Source organism: Myotis daubentonii, chromosome Y (assembly GCF_963259705.1).
Source record: "Myotis daubentonii chromosome Y, mMyoDau2.1, whole genome shotgun sequence".
In the NCBI taxonomy this organism is placed as follows: Eukaryota; Metazoa; Chordata; class Mammalia; order Chiroptera; family Vespertilionidae; genus Myotis; species Myotis daubentonii.
This window is the reverse complement of record NC_081862.1, coordinates 51,272-77,036: the sequence shown is the minus strand read 5'-3', so window position 1 is coordinate 77,036 and position 25,765 is coordinate 51,272. Positions and strand designations below refer to the sequence as shown.

Sequence of the window (25,765 nt, the reverse complement as noted above, 5' to 3'; positions counted from 1 at the left end):
CAATACAAATAGCAGCCCTTTGCATATCATTTGGTAGCTCCAGCAGGGTGACTCCAGGCAATGGCTGATTTTGCACCTCCCAGGAAGCCCCATAGCAGGTGCACCCAGTGGACAGCTTCAGATAATACCATATTACAACTCTACACATCCACAAGCAACACACTCAAGGGGCAGACTCAGTGAGCACCAAAGCTCCACTAAAGCAAGTCTTCCCCTATGCAGGTGTTTACTGCACAGCAGCTCTTCCACTGCAGTTTGTCCTCACAGCCATTGGTCTGGAGGTCAACTCTTTCCAGCAACGCCAACAGCAAGCATGGCTCAACTACAAGACTGTGCACACCGCCCACACAAGGGCACACCTAGAGAGCTCAGTTCAAGAGACTGGGAAGACTGAGCCACTAAGCCCTACAGGACACCTGCTATAAAAGGCCAACAAACAATTCCAGGAAACATAGCAGCTCTACTTGATATATAGAAACAAACACAACAAAGCAGACAAAATGCGGAGACAAAAAATGTCACAAGTGAAAAAAAAAAGCGAAAAAATCTCCCAGGAATACATGAACTGGAAGCAAGTACACTATCAGAAATAGAATTCAAAAAAATGGTTCAAAGAGGGCTTCAAGGGACTTAGTGAGACTTCAAGGATTTTAGAAAGAATTTCAGCCAAAACCGGTTTGGCTCAGTGGATAGAGCGTCAGCCTGCGGACTGAAAGGTCCCAGGTTCGACTCCGGTCAAGGGCATGTACCTGGGTTGCGGGCACATCCCCAGGAGGAGATGTGCAGGAGGCGGCTGATCGATGTTTCTCTCTCATCGATGTTTCTAACTCTCTATCTCTCTCCCTTCCTCTCTGTAAAAAATCAATAAAATATATTAAAAAAAAAAAAGAAAGAATTTCAAAGATATGAAAAAGGACCAGTCAGAAATTAAACATACACTACTTTGCCCTGACAGGTTTGGCTCAGTGGATAGAGCGTTGGCCTGTGGACTGAAGGGTACACAAGGTTCAATTCTGGTCAAGGGTATATGCCCAGGTTGCGGGCTTGTTCCCCAGTAGGGGGCTTGCAGGAGGCAGCCAATCAATGATTCTCTCTCATCACTGATGTTTCTATCTCCCTCTTCCTGCCTCTCTGAAATCAATAAAACAATATATCTATACTAATAAAAGGGTAATATGCTAATTAGACTGGGAGACCTTCCAAATGTCCTTTCCGGGCAAAGCCATGGTGGCAGGGCTGAGGCAGAGGTGGTTAGGGAGTATCAGGCCAGCGGGGCTGGGGGGGGGGGGGGAGCAGTTGGGGGAGATTAGGCTGGCGGGGGCGGGCTGCAGTTTAGGGGTGAGCAAGCCGGCAGAGGGGGCAATTGGGGGCAAGAAGGACCCGAGGAGGACTGTTGGAAGCAAGCATGCCGGCAGGGGGCCAGTGGGCGGCGAGCTGGCCGGCACAGGGGGCAGTTGGGGGCAAGCAGGTAGGCAGAGGCAGTTGGGGGCAAGATCAGGCCAGCAGGGGAGTTCAGTTAGGAGTGATCAGGCAGGGAGGCAGAGGTTATGGGCGGCAAGCAGGCAGGCAGAGGGATTAGGGGCAATCAGGCAGGCAGGCAGAGGCAGGACCCCTCGGGGGATGTCTGACTGTCAGTTTAGGCCCCATCCATGTGAGTTCCAGCCCAAACCAGCAGTTGAACATGCCTCTAGCAATTCGGAACTGCAGGATCCTAACCACTCGCCTGCCTGCCTGCCTGCCTGATCACCTCTAACCACTTCTACCTCGGCCCTGCACCTGAGACCCAGGATTCCCTCCTCCAGCCAGCCACAGGCACCCAGGAGCCGGGCCAGCTTTGCCCGGACAGGCCGCAGCCACAGGGGACCATTGGCGGGAGGCTTTTCTCTATCTCCAGGCCCGTAGGCACTGGCGCCCGGGACTACAGGGCTGGCTCCATCTCCTGGGCAGCACAATTTCCTGGTCGGCAGGCTTTTCTCTGTCTCCTGGGACCGCAGGGAAGGCAGCTTTTCTCCATCTCCAGGGCTGCAGGCGCTGGTACCCGAGACCGCAGAACTGGTGGGTTTTCTCCATCTCCTAGGCAGGAGCCGCAGGCGCTGGCACCCAGGACCGTGGGCGGGCGGCTTTTCCCGGGCCCCACTTTGTCAGGAAGGAGGTCCAGAAGGTCGTCCAAAAGCCATCCAGTCTAATTAGCATACTACCCTTTTATTAGTATAGATTGCTCATTTATTTCAGCCCTTTGTATTCAGCGCGTCTCTATCAAAATAAACCTACGTTTCTATGAAAATTGAAGCTTTTGTTTTTTTGCGTTCCACATAAACTTAAACCTTGTTTATTTGGCCCATGTTAGCCTTTGAGTTTGACATGCTTCCTCTAGAGGCTGAGTCTTTGCCTCATCTAATTACTTAGAAACAGCATTTGACCCTGTCCAGCACTAGAGATTGAGAGGTGTAGTGGATCTACCTAATACATAGTCACAAACCAAAACAGGCTGCCAAAATGAGGAGACAAGGAAACAACCACCAAATGAAAGAACTAGCGAATTCTCCACATGAAGAGATAAAAAAGCAGAGATAAGAAATTTATCTGAATCAGAATGATGATGGTAAAGATGCTCATCAGTATTAAAAAGATACAGTAACTATGAGAAAAGAACAGTCTGAGATAAAGAATGACATAACACAAAAAAAGAATACACTGGAAGGAATACACCACAGATTAGGGGAAGTTAAGTATTGAATCAGCGAATTAGAAGACAGAGTTGAAAATGTCACTCAATCAGAGAACCAAAAAGAAAAAACAATTAAAAAGCAGGAGGACAGCTTAAGGGAGCTGTGGGACAATGTGAAATATAACACTATTAGAATAGCAGATGTCTCAGAAGAGGCAGAAAGGGAAAAAGGCATAGGAAAGATGTTTGAAGAAATAATGGCAGAAAACTTGCCTAACCTGATAAAGGAAAAAGTTACACAAGTGCAGGAGGCACAGAGAACCCCAGGCAAGAAGAACACAAACAAGCCCATGACCAGACATATCATACTTAAAATGCCAAAAATTAGCCTAGCTGGTTTGGCTCACTGGATAGAGCATTGGCCTGGGGACTGAAGGGTCCCAGGTTTGATTCCAGTCAAAGGCAATGTACCTTGTGTTGGAGACCGGGTTTAAGCTGACATGGTCCTTGCACCTGAAGGGGCTAGCAAGGCTGGGACCCTTACCCACACAGTTTTTCCAGACTTGTTTGGATGGCGGTTATCAGTGAAATGAGAGCAACCTTTGTAGAATGAGAACAGCCTTTCATAGCTTACCAAGAAGTCTGTAACTATTTACTGACATTTGCTGTACCGAGAATTTGTCCTTCTTCTCTCTCTCTCCCTTAGAGATTAAGAGGAACAAAGAATACATTCCTCTTGACAGACCTCCTATTCAGTGTCTTGTGTATAAAAGGCATTGCGTAGTTAATAAACTTGCTGCAGTTCCTCAATTGAGCTGTAGTCCTCCTGATCCCGCTCTCCTGTCTTTCTTTCTTTTCTCAATTCCCATCTCCCTACCTCAGCCCGGTTCAACCTGTCAGGCTGGCCCCAATCCTTGGTTGCAGACACATCCCCAGTAGGGGGTGTGCAAGAGACAGCTGATCGATGTTTCTCTCTCATCAATGTTTCTAACTCTCTATCCCTCTCCCTTCCTCTCTGTAAAAACTCAATAAAATATATATTTTTTAAAAATGCCAAAAATTAAAAACAAAGAGAGAATTCAAAAGGCAGCAAGAGAAAATTGTTTTCTACAAAGGAATTCTCATAATGCTGACACCTGATTTCTCATCAGAAACTCTACAGGCCAGAAGGGAATGTCATGAAGTACTTACTCAAGGTAATGAAAAGCAAGGATCTGAGACCAAGATTACTATATCCAGCAAGGCTATCACTCAAAATAGACAAAGAGCTTCCCAGACAAAAAAAAAAAAAAAAAAAAAAGGCTAAAGACCACCATCACCACCAAGCCAGTATTACAAGAAATGCTAAAGAGATTGCTGAGAAGAAAAAAAAGAGAGAGAAACCTAGCCATACAGAATTAAAATGGCTATAAGTAAGTACCTCTCAATAATAACCCTAAATGTAAATGAATCAAATGCTCCAATCAAAAGGAGTACGCAGCTGAATGAATACAAAAATATGACCCAACTATATGCTTTCTACAAGAGACTGACCTCAAAACAAAAGACACACACAGGATGAGAGTGAAGGAATGGAAAAAAAATTTCCATGCAAATAGAAAAGAAAAATAAAGCTGGAGTAGCAATACTAATATCGGACAAAACAGACCTTAAAATGAAGACCATCACAAGAGACAAAAAGGTCACTACATAATACTAAAGGTGTCAATCCAACAAGAGGATAAAAGCCTGAGAGGCTACATGTCATGTGAAGGAATGACAGCCCAGGAAACTTGGGGTGTCTGCCTTCTGAGCTCTACATGTAGAAAACGTAAGTGCAGCCAATACAGGAACACGTAAATATAGAAAAAAAATTTCCAGGGATGTAAGGCTGGCATAATATTCACAAGTCAGTAACTGTGATACATCACATAATGAAACTGAAAGACAAAAATCACATGATCATATGAATAGACCAGAAAAAGCATCCAACAAAATCCAACACCTATTTTTGATTAAAAACTCTCAGCAAAGTGGGAATAGAGGGAGCATATCTCAACATGACAAAGACCATATATGACAAACCTACAGCCAACATCATACTCAACAGGCAAAAACTAAACTGATTTCCTTTAAGAACAGGAACAAGACAGGGATACCCACTCTCACCACTCCCACTTGATATATACTGGAAATGCTAGCCATAGTGATCAGATAAGAAGAAATAAAAGGCATCCTAACTGGAAAAGAACTGTCATTATTCGCAGACGGCATGATACTGTACATAGAAAACCCCAAAAACTTCATAAAAAAATTACCAGACTTAACAAATGAATTCATCAATGTAGCAGGATACAAAATTAAACCCAGAAATCTATGGCGTTTTTATATATCAATAATGAACTCACAGAAAGAGACACTAAAAACAAAATCCCATTTTTTGCAATAAAAAGATTAAGATACCTAGGAAAAACCTTAGCTAAGAACCTGTACTCAGTAAACTACAGGACACTGAAAAAAGAGATAGAGGAAGACATAAAAAAGGGAAGTATATATTATGCTCAAGGATCAGTAGAATCAACATCATTAAAATATCCATACTACCCAAAGCAATCTACAGATTCAATGAAATCTCCAGTAAGATACAAACGGAATATTGCACAGACCTAGAAAAACTCTCCAAAAACTCATATGGAATAGAGAGACCCCGAATAGTTGCAGCAATCCTGAGAAAAGAACAAAGTTGGAGGGATCACAATACCAAAAATCAAGCTATATTACAAAGCCACAGTTCTCAAAACTGTCTGGCAGTAGCACAAGAACAGACATATAGATCAATGGAACAGAACAGAGAATCCAGAAATCGACCCAAGCCATTATGCTCAATTCATATTTGACAAAGGAGGCAAGAGCATGCAAGGGAGTCAAGATAGTCTCTTCAATAAATAGTGTTGGGAAAACTGGACAAATACATGCAAAAAAAAAAAAATGAAACTAGACCACCAACTTAGACCATACACAAAAATGAACTCAAAATGGATAAAGAATTTAAGGAAAACCATAAAAATCTTAGAAGAATCCATTGACAGCAAAATGCCAGACATATATTATAGCAATATCTTTACCGATACAGCTTCTAGGGCAAAGGAAACTAAGAAGAAAATAAACAAATGGGACTACATCAAAATAAAAAGTTTCTGCATAGCAAAAGAAACTATCAACCAAACAAGAAAGCCCACTGAATGGGAGAACACATTTGCCAATGTGATCTCTGAGAAGCTTTTCATTTCCAAAATTTACAGGGAACTAATACAATTCAACAAAAGGAAGATAAACAATCCAATCAAAAAATAGAGAAAGGATCTAAATAGACACTTTTCAAAAGAGGAAATACAGAAGGCCCAGACATATGAAAACATGCTCAAAGTCACTAATCACCCGAGAGATGCAAATCAAAACTAGGTACCATCTCAAACCTGTCAGAATGGCTATCTTCAATAAATCAACAAGCAACTAGTGTTGGTGAGGATGCAGAGAAAAGGAACCCTCTTGTACTGCTGGTGGGAATGCAGGCTGGTGCAACCTCTATAGAAAACAGTATGGAGTTTCCTCAAAAATTAAAAAAGGAACTCCCATTTAACCCAGTCATCCTACTTCTAGGAATACTACTTCTAGATGCTTCAAGGAATCAGAAGCACCAATCAGAAAGGATATAAGCACCCCTATGTTCATAGCAGCACAATTTACAATAGCTAAGATTTGGATACAACTTAGGCAGATGCCCATCAGCGGATGAGTGGATTAGAAAACTGTGGTACATCTACACAATGGAATACTACATCACCAAAAAAGAAGGAACTTCTACCATTTGCAACTGCATGGATGGAACTATAGAACATTATGCTAAGCGAAATAAGCCAGTTGGAGAAAGATAAATATCACATGATCTCAATCAAATGTGGAATATAATGAACAACATAAACTGATAACAAATTAGAGCCAGAGAAAAGAAATATTTTAGAATATAATAGAAGTAATCCTGTTAATTTGCAGATTTTTTTAAATATATCTTTTTTTAAAATATATTTTATTGGTTTTTTTACAGGAGGAAGGGAGAGGGATAGAGAGTTAGAAATATCAATGAGAGAGAAACATAGATCAGCTGCCTCCTGCACAACCCCTACTGGGGATGTGCCAGCAACCAAGGTACATGCACTTGACCAGAATCAAACCTGGGACCCTTCAGTCCGCAGGCAGACGCTCTATCCACTGAGCCAAACCGGTTAAGGCTTCAGATTTCTAAAATATCCTACAACTTTTGCATTATACTGTTAGTACAGTTTTGGTAATATTATTCTTATAATCATTTTTCTTGAAATATTAATGTTTATTGCATGTAAATGGTTAATTATTTTGTACTACAATCTGGGAATAGATTTATTTTGTGTATTGTAAAAGAAATTAATTAAGAGTTAATTAATTTTATTAAAAAATGATAGTAATAGAAAAAACGTAATACCTTTTACAATGACAAAAAATCCATCAGGAAAGCATAATTTCTCAATATATGTGCAACAGTGTCCTATAATGTGACATCAAGGTAACATAAAAATTAACAATTCACCTCAGCTGGTTTTGCTCAGTGGACAGACGTTGGCCTGCAGACTGAAGGGTCCCAGGTTCAATTCCAACCAAGGGCATATGCTCAGGTTGTGGGCTGCATCCCCCGTAGGAGCATGCAGTAGGCAGTCATCAATGGTTTTCTCTTATCATTGATGTTTCTATCTCTCTCCCTCTCCCTTCCTCTCTGAAATCAATCAATAAATAAATATATGTATTTTTTAAAATATTTTATTTTTTTTTTACAGAGAGGAAGGGAGAGGGATAGAGAGTTTGAAACATTGATGAGAGAGAAACATCAATCAGCTGCCTCCTGCACAGCCCCAACTGGGGATGTGCCCGCAACCAAGGTGCATGCCCTTAACCAGAATCGAACCTGGGACCCTTCAGTCCACAGACCAACCCTCTATCCACTGAGCCAAACCGGTTAGGACAATAAAAACACATTTGAAAAACATTAACAATTCAACAATTAAAGGATCTTAACATTCCAGTACCACTATCAGATAAAATTTAGACAAAGAATTGGTAAAAACATAATAGATGTGAACAAACTTTAACAAACTGACATAACTGAAACTCTGTAAAAAAATAAAAAATGTAAAACACAGGTGATTCTTCAAGATTTAAGCAGATTATATTTGCTTATGACTCAGTAAGTCCATTGCTAAATAATATGCTCAGAGGAGCTACAATCTGGTATTCAAATATTTATAATTATGACCATCTAGCTAAAATCTTCTGTAATCACTATAGAACCACTATCAAAATATATATTATTTTAAAGCTAATGTATGCTAAAGAAAAGTAATATAAAATAGCCCAGTAATACACAGAGTAAGAATTTTAAATGGTCTTCTCTCCTCACCAGAATCTTTCTCTCCAATACGGCCATTATTAAATACTAGTGGCCCGGTGCACAAAATTTGTGCACGGGGGGAGGGTGTGTTCCTCAGCCTGGCCTGCACCCTCTCCAATTTGGGACCCCTCAAAAAATGTCCTGCCAGTTTACAGGGATTGGGCCTAAACCAGTAGTCGGACATCCCTCTTGTAATCCAGGACTGCTCTGCCCACACTGCAGCCACCGCTACTGCCTCAGCCACTGCCTGCCCAAGATCCATGGCTGTGGGGAGAGGGCCCACACCCACGCCCCCCGCAGAGAATCAGCTGGGTGGGAGTGCTGTATGCTGGCAGTGGGGCCAAGGACCGGTCCCTGGACCCCGCCAAGTGGGCCCAGCTGCAGAGGAGCCTGGATAAGAAGCTGGGCGAGCTAAGCAGCCAGAGGAGGAGCAAATGGAGAGAGAAGGAGATGTGAGCTGGCCCTCACACCCTCTGGCCTTGTCTTAGCAAATGCAAATGGGAGCAAGCGGCTGTCCATGGTGCTTTCTGTGCCTTATAGCTGCTCCAGTGATGTGACCAGGGCTGCATGAGCAAGCCACAGGCCTCTGGGAGGGGGTGGGTCCTCGGGCCCAGCGTGCCATGCCTTGCGCTGGGATGGGGCGGGCTGCAGTGGCTGTTCTCTGGACCTTCTGGGGAGAGCCGCCCCAGGTCTCAGTTTTGCTGGCACCAGGGCCCCCTGGGGCTCTCCGAGGTCCCTCGCCAACTGCCTTAAGAGAACCTTTAAGAGAAGTTCTGGGAGTCCGGGTTGCAGCCTGGCCTGAGCCCCGCCCTCCTGCCCTCGGATCGCCATGGTGATTGAAGAACGCAGGCCCTCCCGCCCGTCAATTGCCATGGTGGGGGGTCCGTGGTTGCTGCCTGGCCTGCAACACGGCCCTCCCGCCCTCCGATCACCATGGCGGGGGTCCGCGGTTGCCGCCTGGCCTGCGCTCTGGCCCTCCTGCCCTCCAATTGCCATGGCGATCAGGCCGCAGGCCAGCCGGCAATCCCAGCTTTCCCATGGAGATCACCCGTTGGGGGGTGGGGAAAGGCAGCCGTTGCCCACCCCCCAACTCTTCCCTGCCGCCTGGGTTGCCGATCACCATTCTTCAGTCCTTCCCCTTTCGCCTCTCATCATTGTGAGTATGCAAATTAACCGCCATCTTGGCTGTCAGTTAATTTGCATATCTCGCTGATTAGCCAATGGGAAGGGTAGCAGTCGTACGCCAATTACCATGTTTCTGTTTTATTAGATAGGACTAGTGGCCCATCAAGAGGGGTGAGGGGGGAGAGAACCAAGATGGCGGCATAGGTTAACGCCGGAGTTTGCTGCTTTGAACAACTACTTCAAAAGTGAAACCAAAAAACGGAAGGGACATCACCCAGAACCACAGGAACGCTGGCTGAGTGGAAGTCCTACAACTAGGAGGAAAGAGAAACGCACACGGACACTCAGAGGAGGCGCAGTGCTGAAGTCAAATTCTGAGGTGCGGAGTGTGAGGAGCGGGCTGGCGGTGGAGGGCGCGGTTGTTGTTTTCAATCGGGAGGGAGTCGCAGAATCTGAGCACCAGATCCGGGCAAGTCTTTAGGGACCCAGACTCAAACGGGAGAAGCGGGACTGTCTGGCTTCGATCAGAGCGAGGGCAGCTTTCTCTCCGAGCTTTGCAGCGGGTGCTGGGACTCAGAGAGGCAGAGCCCCTGGGGACAGGACTGAGAGCCGCCATAACTGCTCTCTCTGGCCCACCCTGTTGATCCTGTGCGACCCGCCCTGCCCAAGCCCTGCACAGAGGCATTTGCCGGAGAGCCTCAGGCAAAGGCTAGATTAGCACCTCCCTAGAGGACAGAAGTTCTCTCACTGCTGACACAGCTGATTCTCACAGCCACTTGGCCTGGAGGTCAAACCCTCCCTGGAATTAGCTACAACAACCAAGATTTATCTATAAGACTGCGAACAAAGACCACTAGGGGGTGCACCAAGGAAGCATAACAAAATGCGGAGACAAAGAAACAGGACAAAATTGTCAATGGAAGAAATAGAGTTCAGAACCACACTTTTAAGGTCTCTCAAGAACTGTTTAGAAGCTGCCGATAAACTTAATGAGATCTACACGAAAACTAATAAGACCCTCGATCTTATATTGGGGAACCAACTAGAAATTAAGCATACACGGACTGAAACAACGAATATTATACAGACGCCCGACAGCAGACCAGAGGAGAGCAAGAATCAAGTCAATGATTTGAAATGCGAGGAAGCAAAAAACATCCAACCGGAAAAGCAAAATGAAAAAAGAATCCAAAAATGCGAAGATAGTGTAAGGAGCCTCTGGGACAGCTTCAAGCGTAACAACATCAGAATTATAGGGGTGCCAGAAGATGAGAGAGAGCAAGATATTGAAAACCTATTTGAAGAAATAATGACAGAAAACTTCCCCCACCTGGTGAAAGAAATGGACTTACAGGTCCAAGAAGCGCGGAGAACCCCAAACAAAAGGAATCCAAAGAGGACCACAACAAGACACATCATAATTAAAATGCCAAGAGCAAAAGACAAAGAGAGAATCTTAAAAACAGCAAGAGAAAGAAACTCAGTTACCTACAAGGGAATACCCATACGACTGTCAGCTGATTTCTCAACAGAAACTTTGCAGGCCAGAAGGGAGTGGCAAGAAATATTCAAAGTGATGAATACCAAGAACCTACAACCAAGATTACTTTATCCAGCAAAGCTATCATTCAGAATTGAAGGTCAGATAAAGAGCTTCACAGATAAGGAAAAGCTAAAGGAGTTCATCACCACCAAACCAGGATTATATGAAATGCTGAAAGGTAGCCTTTAAGAAGAGGAAGAGGAAGAAGAAGGTAAAGATACAAATTATGAACAACAAATATGCATCTATCAACAAGTGAATCTAAGAATCAAGCGAATAAAGAATCTGATGAACAGAATGAACTGTTAATTATAATAGAATCAGGTACATAGAAAGGGAATGGACTGACTATTCTTGGGGGGGAAAGGGGTGTGGGAGATGTGGGAAGAGACTAGACAAAAATCGTGCACCTATGGATGAGGACAGTGGGTGGGGAGTGAGGGCGGAGGGTGGGGCGGGAACTGGGAGGAGGGGAGTTATGGGGGGGAAAAAAAAGAGGAACAAATGTAATAATCTGAACAATAAAGAATTTAAAAAAAAAAAAGAGGGGTGAGGGGGGAAGGAGACATATGTAATACTCTTTGTAATACTTTAAGCATAAAACAAAATTTAAAAAAAATAAAAATACTAGTGGCCCAGTACACAAAATTCATGGGTGTGTGTGTGTGTGTGTGTGTGTGTGTGTGTGTGTGTATCGGTCAGCCCAGCCTGCACTCTCATGCAATCCAGCACTGCTGACTCCTAACCGCTCACCTGCCTGCCTGCCTGATTGCCCCTAACCACTCTGCCTGCTGGCCTGCTCGCCCCCAACTGCCCCCCCCAGCCAGCAAGATTGCCCCCACCTGCCCTCCCCACCAGCCTGCTCACCCCCAAGTGCCTCCCCTCGCCAACCTGATTGCCCCCATCTGACCCCCACTGATGGCCTGCTCTCCCCAATTGGCCCCCCCTGCCAGCCTGCTCACCCCCATTGCCCCCCCCCCACCAGCCTGATCACCCACAACTGCCTTCCCCTCTTGGCCCCTAACCACTTCTACCTCGGCACCGCCACCATGGCTTTGTACAGAACATCCGGAAGATCTCCTAGAAGGTCTCCCAGTCTAATTAGCATATTACCCTTTTATTAGTATAGAGGCCTGGTGCATGGGTGGGGGCAGGCTGGTTTGCCCTGAAGGGTGTACCAGATGAAGGTGGGGGTCCCGCTGGGGTGCCTGGCCAGCCTGGGTGAGGGGCTGAGGGCTATTTTCAGGCTGGTCACGACCCATCAGCGGAGACCCTCATCCCGATGGTGGTGTGGCCAGCCTAGATGAGGGGCTGAGGGCCATTTGCAGGTCCTTCCCTCGGCGGCCAGCCTGGGTGGCCAGCCTGGGCGACCAGGCCTCCAGCTTGCTCCGGCCTGCTCCGTGGCTGCTGCCCACAGACCCCTCCTTCGGCAGCAGGCCCAGGCGGGCGGGAAGCTTGACTTCCTCTGTCACTGGGGGCAACCCAAGCCTCCCGCCCATTCCGGCTGGCTCTGTGGCTGCTGCCATCTTTGTCCCACTAATTTCCTCCTGATTGGCTGTGTGGTCACGAAGGTACGGTCAATTTACATATTTGTCTATTATTAGTGTAGATTCTGGAGTATCTTGCAAAATATCTATCAGAGAATGTATTATAGAGACCAATGAATACTTATTTCCAAGATCTCAATAAAAGCAGCAAAAGCATAAGTAAGTATTACTAGAAAATGAAACCAGGGAGGAACAGAAGAGAAAGGTATTCAAACTTTAATTTGTTAAACAAGTCTTTATGAGAAACTTTTGAAGTACTTCATGCTTCCTCCTACACTGATGCCCTAATCCTTGTCTTTGTCTTATATCACTTAGGGTTCTCCAAGCACAATATGATAAACTGGTGGTTGGCCGGCCAGTGCACAAATTCGTGCATGTTGGGTCCGGCCAGATCCAGGCAGATTGGGGCCAGGCCTTTCAGGAAGAGGAGATGGCAGGAGGTTGACTGACCAGCCCACCCCAATCGGGACCCAATTGGGACCCAATCGGGACCCAATCAGGGCTGAGCCAGCTGGGGAGAGGGGCTGAGAGCGATTGGCCAGTGGGCCCTGCCCCCAATTTGGGGGGGGGGGATGATTAGGGGTAGAGCTGGCTGGGGGGACAGGCCATGGGCCAATCGGGATGGTGTGTGGGAGCCCATCAGAGACAGGGACAGGGGGATGGACTGCAGGCGGTTGGGAGGGGCTGCAGGCAGTTGGCTGGCTGGCCCTGCCCCTGATCAGGGTAGGAGGTCCAATCTGTGGTGGGTCCAAGTGGGGGGTAGGGTTTCTAGAAGGTTAGCCGCTGGCCCCACCCCCTATCTGTGGAGTGGGAGAGCAATCAGGGGTGGGGCTGGTCAGGGGGAGGGGCTGCAGGAGGTTGGCTGACCAGCCAGCCCCCCCACCCCGCCCATTGGGTGGTTCGCAGGCCACAGTGGGCATGATAGCAACCGGTCCTTATGGCATTCTGGTCGCTGGCTTTTTATATATATGTAGCTAGATGGGTAGCACACTATGCCATCCCACACTATGGCTTGTAAACACAAGAGAATCTCTGAAAAAGGAGTAGCAGTTGTCCTTTTATAACTGCAAATTTAAGTTTGGGGCATTTTCCATATTTTACAGGATTATTTTGAAATGATTAATTTTTTAAAAAATAAATCTGTTATTTATTTTAATTTGTTTTAGAGAAAGGAAGATAAAAAGACAGAAACAACAATGATATGAGAAACATGGATAGGTTGCGTTCCACGTGCCCGCACCCCAGTGTGTTGCCTGACCAGAAATGGAACCCTAGACCTTTTAGTGTACAGAAGGATGCTCCAACCAAGCCACACCTGCCAGGGCTGAACTGATTACTTTTGAGAGGCTTGTACACACTATCTCTTAAAAATGAGTAGCAATTGCCCTTTTGTAAGGGTCTTTTACATTTAAAGGGAAAACTCCTTTTGCTAGGTTGACTCTATTTAACCAGAAAGATGACAGTTACTGTGAATCACAAGAAATTCTCATCAATGGAAAAGGCCCCAAACTTAAATTTGCATAACAATCTTACCCACATTTACTATGATTTCCCTTAACCAGCTTCCAAGCCCAAAACCTTTTTATTTATTTATTTATTTATTTATTTATTTATTTATTTATTTATTTATTTATTTTGCCTAAAGCTGGAGATAGCTTTTAAGATAAGGCTTGAGCCACTTGGAAAACTTACCCAATTTTCCTGGGTATTTCCTATGTAAATAGAAGGTATGTACATGTCATAAAACTCTTTTTCTCATGTTATTTTGTCTTTTATTACAGGGCAGGTCTCAGCAAGAACTAAAAAGGTTAGAGGGCAAATTATTCTTCCTCCTTATTGCTCTGATTTACTGTTTCAACTCATAAACCTCAATCTGAGGTCATAAAATATGCCAATCATTAACTAAATTCCCTTAACAGTCTACAAATACATATGCATAACAGGACTTAATTTGTCATTTCGAACAGTATTATGATTCTCTTAACACAAATTAGCTCTCTGGATACCTCATTTGACAAAATTAGTATTGTTCACTTAGCATCAGTTGCAAAGAGCTTAAAGCATCACAAAAAACAAACATCAAAATGAAAAATCTTATAATCTATATCTGAAAAAATATTTACATTAACTTTATAGTCTACCAAACACTAAACTTCATTTTGGTTTAGAGTGAAGCTTTATTTTTATCGTCTAAGTTACAAAAATTCATACCTGGTAAAAGTTTTACTCAGTACATTAAATGACAACAAATTTCCTTAGTCTTTTTTCTTTTACTCCTTACATGAGGATATGTTTATTGACTTTTAAAGAGAAGGAAGAAGAGAGAGAGAGATATCAGAAAGAAACACCAATCAGTTGACTCCCATGTGCATGATTGGGAGGAAACCTACAACTGTAGACAGAAAGGGCCACATGATAACCTGACAAGCTTAGGAAAGGCCAGCATGGCAGCCTTGAAGACTAAGACCTAAATGTAACCACAAATGATGGTCTGAAATTAAGACTTTTTAAATTACAAAGCAATTTATAGTGAGTTGGTAGTCATGTACTAGGTTGACAAAGATCAATTTTTATCTTAACTGAACTTACTGTCTTTTTGCATTTACATTACATACCTTTGGAATGTCAGGGTAACTTGTAACTTGCCTTTTTCCAAACCCCTCAGGGCACAAACAATTTGCCAGGCACCAGGGTAAAGACAACAAATTCCTTCATTGTTATTGTTATCTTGTTAATTGTTGGCTGTAAACTATCCTATACCCATCAATGCAAAAGAAGCATGTCTCTATCATTTTACTTTTTATCCAATAATCCTAGGTGTTCCCCCACTTTGCTCTCTCCCTCCTCCCTAATCTATCACCAATAGATTTCATGTAACCCACTTTTGTCTCCTCCTTTGATACTAATTTATAAAAATAGGTGAAAAACATCCATTCTTTGGAGCGTTGTCTCAATGCCTTGAGATTCTGCTTCTCGACAACTGTCAACAGTTTGGCTCAAATAAACTCACAAACATTATTTACAAGTTTGAATGTTTCTTATGTAAACACAACCTAGGTATGTTCCTTGACCAGGAATCAAAAGCACAACCACCTGGTGTATGGGACAACAATCCAACCAACTGAGTCACCTGGCTATGGCTCCTTAGTCATTTTATTTGATTATATAGACCCATTTAATTATTTTTAAACTGAAACTTGAAAGTGACTGTTTATAACCTGAAAGTTCTGAATTGTGTTCTCAGATAAGAAAACACTTTTTATAACCTTTCCAATCTTTATTATCAGTATTGTATCAAAATTTAGGAGAACTTAGCAGACTGAGAGAAACGCCAATGTGATAGAGACACATGGATTGGTTGCCTCCCGTACGCCCCTGACAAGGGCCAGGAGCATGCACTGAGATGCTGGATGTTAGTCACCTCCTGAGGTACGAGGAGCAAGTGTGTTTGAGAAACTAAAAGAAAAAACCAGGAGAGAAACCAAGATGTCGGCATAGGTAAACACCGGAAATTGCTGCCTCGCACAACCACTTCAAAAATACAACTAAAAGACAAAATGCACATCATCCAGAACCACAGGAAGGCTGACTGAGTGGAAATTCGAAAGAGAAGGAAAGAGAAAAGCACACTGAGACTCAAAGGAGGTGCGGAAGTAAAGTGCAGAGGTACGGAGGCGCACGCCGAAAGGGCTGGCTACTGAGGACGCGGCACACATGGAAAGGGCTGGCAGCTGAGGACAGGGTTGTCTTTTTCAATCGGGAGGGAGTCCCAAGCTCCCGACTGTTCTGAACTCCAGTTCCGGGTGAGTCTCTGAGGACCCAGACTCATACAGGGAGAGAAACTGGACTCAGATCTGGCATCCAGCATAACTCGAGGGCAGCTTTTTCTCAGAGGTGCTTGCAGCGATTACCAGGACACTGAGACACAGGGCCCCTTAGGGCAGGGCTGAGGATCAGCCATAGCTGTTTGCGCCGCCCTGTTGATTCCCTGATACCCCACCCCACCCAGAGGCTTTTGCATATGAATGCCCTAGCCCTTTGCAATCTGAAAATTACCTAACAAACTGCAGCTTGGCCAGACAGACCCAGAACTTCCAAGAGAAGGCCTAAGGCCTCACAGCAGCTTGCATTGCTTCACAGCTGAGCCTCATCTGGGCACCTCCAAACCCCAAACAAAGAAGAGGAATCTCTCCATAGCTACTGCTGGGTAGCCTCAGGCAGAGGCTAAATTAGCACCTCCTTAGATCCAAGAGCCAGTGTACCCAGTGGTCAGAGTGGGACCATCCAGATTACAACTCCTCAGATCCATAAGGGACACACTCAGGGGGCAGACTCAGTGAGCACCAAAGCCCCACTGAAACAAGTCTTGCCCCATAAGGGTGTCTCCAGCTCAGAAGTTCTCCCACCGTAGACACAGCTGAATCTCACAGCCAATTGGCCTGGAGGTCAATTCCTCCCACTGTTACCAACAACAATCAAGGCTTAACTACAACAAGACTGTGCACAAAGCCCACAAAGGGGTGCACCAAGAGTGTCCACCTCAGGTAATTGGGGAGGCTGAGCCACTGGGCCCTATAGGACACCTAGCACAGAAAGCCACTCTATCAACACAGGGAAGCAGCCAAAATGTGGAGACAAAGAAAAAGGTCACAAATGACAGAAATGGAGGAAAGCAAACTACTGGATATAGAGTTCAAAACCACGGTTATAAGGTTTTTCAAGAATTTTATGGAAACCGCCAATAAATTTAGTAAGACCATCAAGAAATCTAGTGAAACCACCGATAAATTTAGTGAGACCCTCAAGAAATCTAGTGAGAACCTCGAGGTTATGAAAAAGGACCAACTAGAAATTAAGCATACACTGACTGAAATGAAGGATATTATGCAGAGTTCCAACAGCAGACTAGAGTATCGCAAGAATGAAGTCAAAGATTTGAAATACGAAGAAGCAAAAATCACCCAAGCAGAAAAACGAAAAGAAAAAACAATCCAAAAATATGAAGGTGGTGTAAGGAACCTCTGAGACAACTTCAAGTGTACCAACATCCAAATTCTAGGGGTGCCAGAAGAAGAGAGAAAGTTATTGAAAACCTATTTGAAGAAATAATGACAGAAAACTTCTCCCACCTGGTGAAAGAAATAGACTTACAAGTCCAGGATGCACAGAGAACTCCAAACAAAAGGAATCCAAAGAGGACCACAGCAACACACATCATAATTAAAATGCCAAGGGCAAAAGACAAAGAGAGAATCTTAAAAGCAGCAAGAGAAAAACAGTTAGTTACATACAAGGGAGTACCCATACGTCTGTCAGCTGATTTCTTAACAGAAACTATGCAGGCCAGAAGGGAGTGGCAAGAAATATTCAAAGTGATGAACAGCAAGAACCTACATCCAAGATAACTTTACCCAGAAAAGCTATCATTCAGGATTGAAGGTCAGATAAAGAGCTTCACAGATAAGAAAAAGCTAAAGGAGTTCATCACCACCAAACCAGTATTATATGAAATGCTGAAAGGTATCCTTTAAGAAGAGGAAGAGGAAGAGGAAGAAAAAGGTAAAGATACAAATTATGAACAACAAATACACATCTATCAACAAGTGAATCTAAAAATCAAGTGAATAAGTAATCTGATGAACAGAATAAACTGGTGATTATAATAGAATCAGAGGCATAGAAAGGGGGTGGACTGACTATTCTCGGGGAGGGGAAGGGATGTGGGGGTGTGGGAAGAGACTGGACAAAAATTGTACACCTATGGATGCCAACAGTGGTTGGCAGGGGTAAGGGCAGAGGGTGGGGTGGGAACCAGGTGGAGGGGAGCTATGGGGCGGGGGGGGGGGGGGGGGGGAGAGGAAAAACTGTAATAATCTAAACAATAAAGATTTAATTTAAAAAAATGTTTTTTAACAATCCCATGTAATATCTACTTTAAGACCTTGTCCAATAATATGTAAATAATAAAACCATGTTGTTTAGAAGACTTTACTAACAAAAAAATACCCATTTTAATCACAAATTAAAGGCTTAATTTCCAAGTAACAGAATATTGAGAGGGTTAACTTGAAACATGCAGGGCAGGGGTCCAGAGGGAAACAAAACAGGTGGAACATAGGTAAAGGAAGACACAGCAGTTTGAGCCAGCCTAATCACAGGAACCAAAAATGCAGAAACTATATACCTCTGGACTAAAAGGCTTCATTGGGCATCCCATGATTGGGCCACCTCTCCCCATGAAGGGAGTCTGAATCAACTTGTAATAAATCTTCCACATTTTGCTTAAATCTTCTGGTCTGCAGAGCTCATTCTTGGGCATCATAAGACATGACCCCAGGGGAAAAACCTTGGGTCCCTTCAGGTTATCAATATGACATTATTTCTATGGTCACTTGAACGCAACCTTCTTAACTGAAAAGGAGTATATGTTTATAAACAGAATATATATATATATATCTTTAAAATCACCAAATATTACGGTATAAAAACCACTTCAAGAAAGGGAAAGGGGAGGGTGGGTGAGTGATTAAAAAAAAAAAAAACACTTCAAGAAAGTAAGTTCTCTCCATGTAATATTTAGAATATTATTTAGAAAAATGCATGCTTTAATATATTTTAAAATACTTCCATTAACCAAAAAGATTTAACCACCATCTATTCTAAAGTTATCCCCAGGGCAGTCCTGTACAGTGTGACTCGGTTGGAGTGTATCTGGTACACCAAAATGGTTGTGTGGCCCAATTACTGGTCAGGGCACATGCCTAGGTTTTTGTGGTAAATATGTGGAAGGCAACTGTTGCATGTTTCTCTCTCATATCAATGTTTTGGTTTTTTTCCCTCTTCTCTCTCTCTCATCATGAAAAATATATCCTAAGATGAGGATTGAAAAAAAAAAAAAGGAAAGAAAAAAGTTTCAATAACAAATTACCTAGATCAAACTAAAAATTGATAAAGAGCCCTAGACAATGTTCTCAGTAGAGAATTGGCTCCGGCTCCAAAGGGTCTCAAGTTCAGATTTCCAAACACATGTACTGTACCTGGGTTGCATGTCCTGAAAGGAACCAATTGATGTGTTTCTCTGGTATCTCTCTCTCTCCCTCTCCCTCTCTCTCTCTCTCTCTCTCTCTCTATCTCTCTCTCTCTCTCTCTCTCTCTCTCTTCCCATCCCCTTCTCCCACTCTCTCTAAAAGTCAATGAAAAAAAATGTTCTCAGGTGGGAATTAACAACAAAAAATAATTGATAAAGATACTTCAAAATAGCCGGAACCGGTTTGGCTCAGTGGATAGAGCGTCGGCCTGCGGACTGAAGGGTCCCAGGTTCGATTCCGGCCAAGGGCATGTGCCTGGGTTGCGTGCACATCCCCAGTGGGAGATGTGCAGGAGGCGGCTGATCGATGTTTCTCTCTCATCGATGTTTCTGACTCTCTATCTCTCTCCCTTCCTCTCTGTAAAAAATCAATAAAATATATTTTTTAAAAAAATAAAAATAAAAGATACTTCAAAATAAACAACAATGGGCATTTTAGCAATAGTTTCTTGAGACAGATTTCTCAGATCTCTCGCATTACATTAAAGAAATGTTAATAAAAATACTGTATTTTTTTTTTTCTTTTAACCAATTTTATTTATTGATTGAAGAGTGAGGGAAAGAGAGCCTAGGCTAGTTAACTCAGTTTGTTAAAGCATTGTCTCAATAGCCAAGGTTTTGGTTCAATCCTGGGTCAGGACATACACAAAAAACAACCAATGAATGCATAAATGGATAAACAACAAATTGATGTTTCTCTTCCTTCCTCTTTCTCAAAGTCAATTAAATAAAAGCTTAAAATATATACATTTAGCCGAGACCGGTTTGGCTCAGTGGATGAAGCGTCGGCCTGTGGACTGAGGGGTCCCAGGTTCGATTCTGGTCGGGGGCATGTGCCTGGGTTGCGGGCACATCCCCAGTGGGAGATGTGCAGGAGGCAGCTGATCGATGTTTCTCTCTCATCGATGTTTCTAACTCTCTATCTCTCCCCCTTCCTCTCTGTAAAAAATCAATAAAAATATATTTTAAAAATATATATATATATATATATACATTTAAAAAAAGAAACAGAAATACTGGTTGAAAGAATTCATAAGATACAGGGTAATATGTTTTGTTTAAGTACTATGAATATTTTGTGTGAAATGGAAATATAAATTAACTTGATTAATTTCCCTTAGCTTTGAGACTTTTATGATTTCTTACCGGCTTAGGTCAAGACTCATTAACTGAAAAATTAAAGTGCAATAAAGTATTATGGGGAGTATGCTAGAAATTTCTCAGCTCTCTGCCTCCTAAATGTTACCCTTCTACCCACCCCCATCTTTATTGAATTAAAGTTGACATGAAATAAAACTGCACGTTTAACATGCATAACTCAAAAAGTTTTGGCATATGTGCATATCCATGAACCCATCACTACAATCAAGATAATACAAATTCATCACTTCCAAAAGTGTACTCCAGGCCCCTTTGAAGTTCCTTTTCTTTCTCTTAAAAAAAAAAAAATATATATATATATATATATATATATATATATATATATCTTTTTGATTTCAGAGAGGAAGGGAGAGGGAGAGATAGAAACATCCATGATAAGAGGGAATCATGGATCGGCTGCCTCCTGCAGGCTCCCTACTGGGGATCGAGCCCACAACGGGAATGTGCCCTTGACTAGCATCAAACCTGGGACCCTTCAGTCCAGAGGCCAACACTATCCACTGAGCCAAACCATCCAGGGCAATGAGAACATTTTAGATTTATAAATGCTGGTGAGAAGCTTGTAAAGATATCAGAATACTACTTATAAATAATAGTGGTCAATCTTTATGAAACACCAACAAAGTACTCAGGCAGAAGGTAAGGTCTACTTATATTTACTATGTCCCTGTTTATCTTTTCCCTTGTCCCTTCATTTCTCCTCCCACTATTTCCCGCCATCTTGGCCATGGCCGATAGGGGCAGCCATTAACTAAATAAGCAGTGCCAGAACTTTTCACACTCATAAACAGAAAATCCAGACCTGGTCTCCATCAGAAACAAGGCACAAGGGAAAAAAATAAATTAAATTAAATAGCACGCAAAGCATTATATGTGTGGCAGGTAGCCGCAAACAAGTAAAGAAATCACATAAGTTTAAGTCAGACACGAACTGATTAAGATATTGGTTAAAAAACCGAACTGTTTACAGTTGTAAAGTACCTGTAGCTTAATTCACCCGAGAAAACGGACAGAAGAAACTCATTAAAAAGTGTAGTTAAAATTAATCATCCCAGGCAGGAGCCAAAAAAAAAAAAAAATCACTGGGCGAGAAGAGAATAATAGAAGTGGAAATATTTAAAGCAGCTCACATTGTGATTTCTATATTTCAGATACACAAAATACACTAAAATAACTGTGGAGCCCCAAAGCGGCGCTGTCTCTGCCCCTCAAGGTATATTACAGAGTTTCAATCTAGTTATCCAGAGTGAAATAAGATCAAAAATACTGCTTTCTCTTTGCAGTCGCAATGAGTGACAACCAGCCTTGGGAACCGCGGGAGCCGCAGTAGGGGCAGACACACAAGGCCCACGCGGTTGCCTTACCTTGCCCAATAGGGTCTTCGTCTTGGCGCCATCTTCTTGAAGCCTCACGAACCCAAAGAGCCGGCTATGAAAAGAGATACATGAAGCTCGTTAGTTAAGGTTATATAAAAGCCACTGACTACTAGACTCTTCTGGAGCCCAAGGTTCCGGTATTTGACGCCGGAAAGCTGAGATAACCCCCCTGTTGCCACCCGACCCACGTTGCACTGCAGCTACCTGGTAAAGCGGCGCCAGCCTGTCTAGAACCGGTTAAGGAAGTGATGGTGATCCGTACCTGTCCAATCCGCCGAGTACCTCTTCCTCTTCGGCTGTCAGGCTTAAGGACTCCTCCTTGCTCTCGCCGCTCATTTTTCCCGCCGCCATTTTCTTTCCCTCATCACAGAAAGAGGTGGCAGTAACAAGCGTCACTCCGCAGGATTTCATGGAAAAGCAACAAATTTAAAACTCTACCTCTGAAACTCGCCAACCCTCAGTCTAGCTCTCAAAAAAACGTCCTTGCCGTGTGAGACTAACACTAACACTGCCACGGCCTCCACCGCGGATCTTGGCGAAAAGAATCCCAAGGTGATGGCGAAAGCAGAGGATGCAAAGGCTACGAACCTTGGCTACCGGATCACATCTCAGGATAGGCGGAGACACAAGAACAGACGGAGGCTAGCGGTGCTGGGAGGATTTCGTAGAATCACAAACTTCGAAACCTCTAGCGCAAAGTTGTAATTGTGTCAAGGAGCGAACCCAAAGTTCCCGTGATGCCTCCCCTGTCCCAAGCAGCCAGGCGCTGCCAATTGACGCGACCGGTTTGACTCACGTGACCTTTGTTGACTCACGTCAGCTGTAGTTCAACTAAACTTGCTAGCTGCCGGAGTCCTGCCCACTGAGCTGGGTACAGAGAACTGGCAACTGCGAGTGCTAATTGGTTGTTGGACACATCTGTCGTTAAATGGTAGTCACCAGATGAGCGAAGTCGTTATTTTTTTTGCTACTTACCTTATCCCAAGGAAGTATTCCGGGCCTGTAACCGGACACGAGAGATGTACAAAGAAAGAAGCTGTGGGGAAGGATGACATCAGAAAGATACTGGAGAGGACTCGAGTGCGGTCGAGGACACATGGACCTCCTCTACTTGCTCTGCACCACTAGTAGCAAAAGCCGCGGGACCTGGCCTGGTTCCCGTTACTAATAAACAATGCATAGTACTGAACCTACGCTGTCAAAAGATTTGATACTTTAGCACCTCTGAAAGTAATGGGTCCGTGGCTGACTCTCCCTTTACCCTCTGCCCCATTCTCAACCACTGAAACAGAAGGCGAAAGTTCTTGAAACTTAAGCTCACGTCCTTCTTACAGTCTGGATTACTTACTACAACTCTCTCAACTCCCCGCCCCTTTTTTCGAACATTTTGTTCCAAACTTTATTCCTAGGCTTCTTCAACTTAATTACCAACAAAGAATGATTTGTGTATAAGCAAAATCATACTCTACCTTTGTAGGTCAGTGGTTGAGCGTCAATCTATAAATCAGGGGGTCATGATTCAGTTATTGTGGGAACCCAATCCAGAGTTGCAGTAGTGGTACATAAAGAAGGCAGCGGATCAATGATTCCCTCATCATTGATGTTTCCCTCTCTCCTCTCCATTCCTCACTGAAATCAATAAAAATATTAGAGATCTATTCCATGTACGCATAAAACAAACTGATAGATCTCAAGAGGCTAAGTACCCCAAATAACTTACTATAGTGGCTTATAGAGTGTAAAGAGGGCTATGGAGTGTAAGAGTGTAACGTGGTTCAAGACCAAAGAATGTGAGAAGTGCTAACTGATGAAATTAGATAATATGTTGGGTTCAACAAACAGTAATTGATCAGGAATTATGGACCAGGCACTGAGAACAGAGTGGTGCAAAAGACACCTGTTTTATTTTTTAAAAAAAATACATTAATGGGAAAAATATGTATTTCTCTGTGTCCTCAGTCAAGTGGTGACACTGTTCTAGGCTTCAGTTTCCCTTCATAGATGGTTTATAGTCCAGGTTGCAAACATACAATCATAGCATGGTCAGGGCAGAAATAGGTATATCATCAAAATTAACTTCAATGCATCTGCTTCCCACTTTTTACAATATCTAAGCAAATTTGTAACTTACATAGTTAGCTGTAATACACTGGGAAAAAAGTAAAAAGAGCCTAGAAGGTCCTTCTTGTTCAAAAACCATAGTTTCTCATGCCATTACTAAGAAAAAAAGCAATAGTTCTTGATCATAGACAATGCCTTTTTTTTTCATCCTCAAAAAAAAAAAGACTAGGCCAGCATTTATAAATCTAAAATTAAAGTGCAATAAAGTATTCTGGAATACTTTATTCTGGAGTACACTTTTGGAGGTGATGAATTTGTATTATCTTGATTGTGGTGATGGGTTCATGGATATGCACATATGCCAAAATTTTTTGAGTTATGCATGTTAAACGTGCAGTTTTATTTTCTATTGATTTTTAGGGAGTGTGAAAGAGACAGGGAAAGAGAGAAACATCGATGTGAGAGAAACACATGGATTGGTTGCCTCCTGCAGTCACCCTGGTCAGGGCGTGGGGTGGGAGGAGCCTACAGCGGAGGTACATGCCCTTGACTGAAATTGAACCTGGGACTCTGGTCCACAGGCCAACACTCTATCACTGAGCATAACATACTAGGGCTACCGACAATGCTTTTAATACTGAGGCAAAACACTCTTGATTCCACCCTCACCCTCAACCACTTTTGCTGGGCTATTTCTGCCTAGATAAGAAAGGTAGTTACTATATGTTTTGTTTGTTAGGTGAGGGTTCCATAGATGGTGGAGACTCCTAAACAAAGTTGTAGTAAGGACCATTACTTTTAAAGGTGGGATAAACCACCAAAGTACTCTTATGTTCAGTAAACTTGTAAAACTGGCTGTGCCACTGGCTTCTGCAATAGACTAATTCTTATACACCCACAACCTCTCATGACTTCTCCGTCGGCCCCACTGCTGAGAATTGATCCTGCTGACTCTGACACGAAGTGCCAATAGCAGAATGGGAAACTGAGGCCCAAGGATCTGAAGATGTGCTGGTTGGATTAAGTTCCCAGCAATTAGTACAGTGGGCAGGGTTCATGAAAGGATCAGAACAACTCAGAGCAGCAGAGCCAACAATTGTTCCTGCTGTATCTGACAGTGGCATTAAGTTATTCAGACATATATCTGGGAATTTGATAACCTTTATTAATACTGTAAAATCAAGGCTTGTAAATGTCTTATGTACTTTTACAGAAGAGATGATAAACTTACCAATGTAATTCATCTTTTCTGTTACATTTTTGCCATTTTATTTGCAAATGTGTTTGCTGTGCCATTTTCAATTTTTAACAGGTATATTTGAAACTCCACATTGTGGTTAGCTTTCTTTTCCAATTAAAAATTTTAAAAAATTTTATTTTGGGAAAAGAGGAAGTGGGGAGGGAAAGAAACATCGATTTGTTTCACTTATTTATGCATGTATTGGTTGATTCTTGTGTGTATCCTAACCAGGGATGGAACCCACAACCTTGGTATATCAGGACAGCACTCTAACCAACTGAGCTACTGGGCCAGGGCTAGCTTTTCTTTTGTTATTACTAAGTATTTGTCTGAAATTACCTTTTTTTCGCCTCCAGTTATCACCCTTTACTAGTTTTCCAGAGTTGACAAAATCACATCCAAAGTTGCCACAAAATACTAGCCATCAAGTATATTTTACTAGGTACATTTGGTTTAAATTTAATAGATTTAGTATCCATTTTTATTTTTGCTGTTAGAA

The 25,765-nt window shown here is 43.1% G+C and overlaps 1 protein-coding gene across 6 annotated transcripts in view; it reads right to left on the bottom strand.

Annotated features, from left to right (window-relative positions):
* LOC132225560 (histone demethylase UTY-like) overlaps positions 1–23,145 on the bottom strand; it is a 300,626-nt gene extending 277,481 nt beyond the window's left edge. For 2 of the 6 annotated variants that reach the window (XM_059680654.1, XM_059680655.1), the window contains exons 1-2: positions 22,228–23,140; positions 21,954–22,017 (exon numbers count right to left, since the gene is read on the bottom strand). In XM_059680654.1, the coding sequence (XP_059536637.1) occupies positions 21,954–22,017; positions 22,228–22,376 (213 nt within the window). In that variant the 5' untranslated portion in view covers positions 22,377–23,140. Of the gene's footprint in view, positions 1–21,953; positions 22,018–22,227 lie in introns of all 6 variants that reach the window. The other 4 variants (XR_009450969.1, XM_059680653.1, XM_059680656.1 and 1 more) reach the window with 4 other exon arrangements.
* Positions 23,146–25,765: the final 2,620 nt, after the last annotated feature.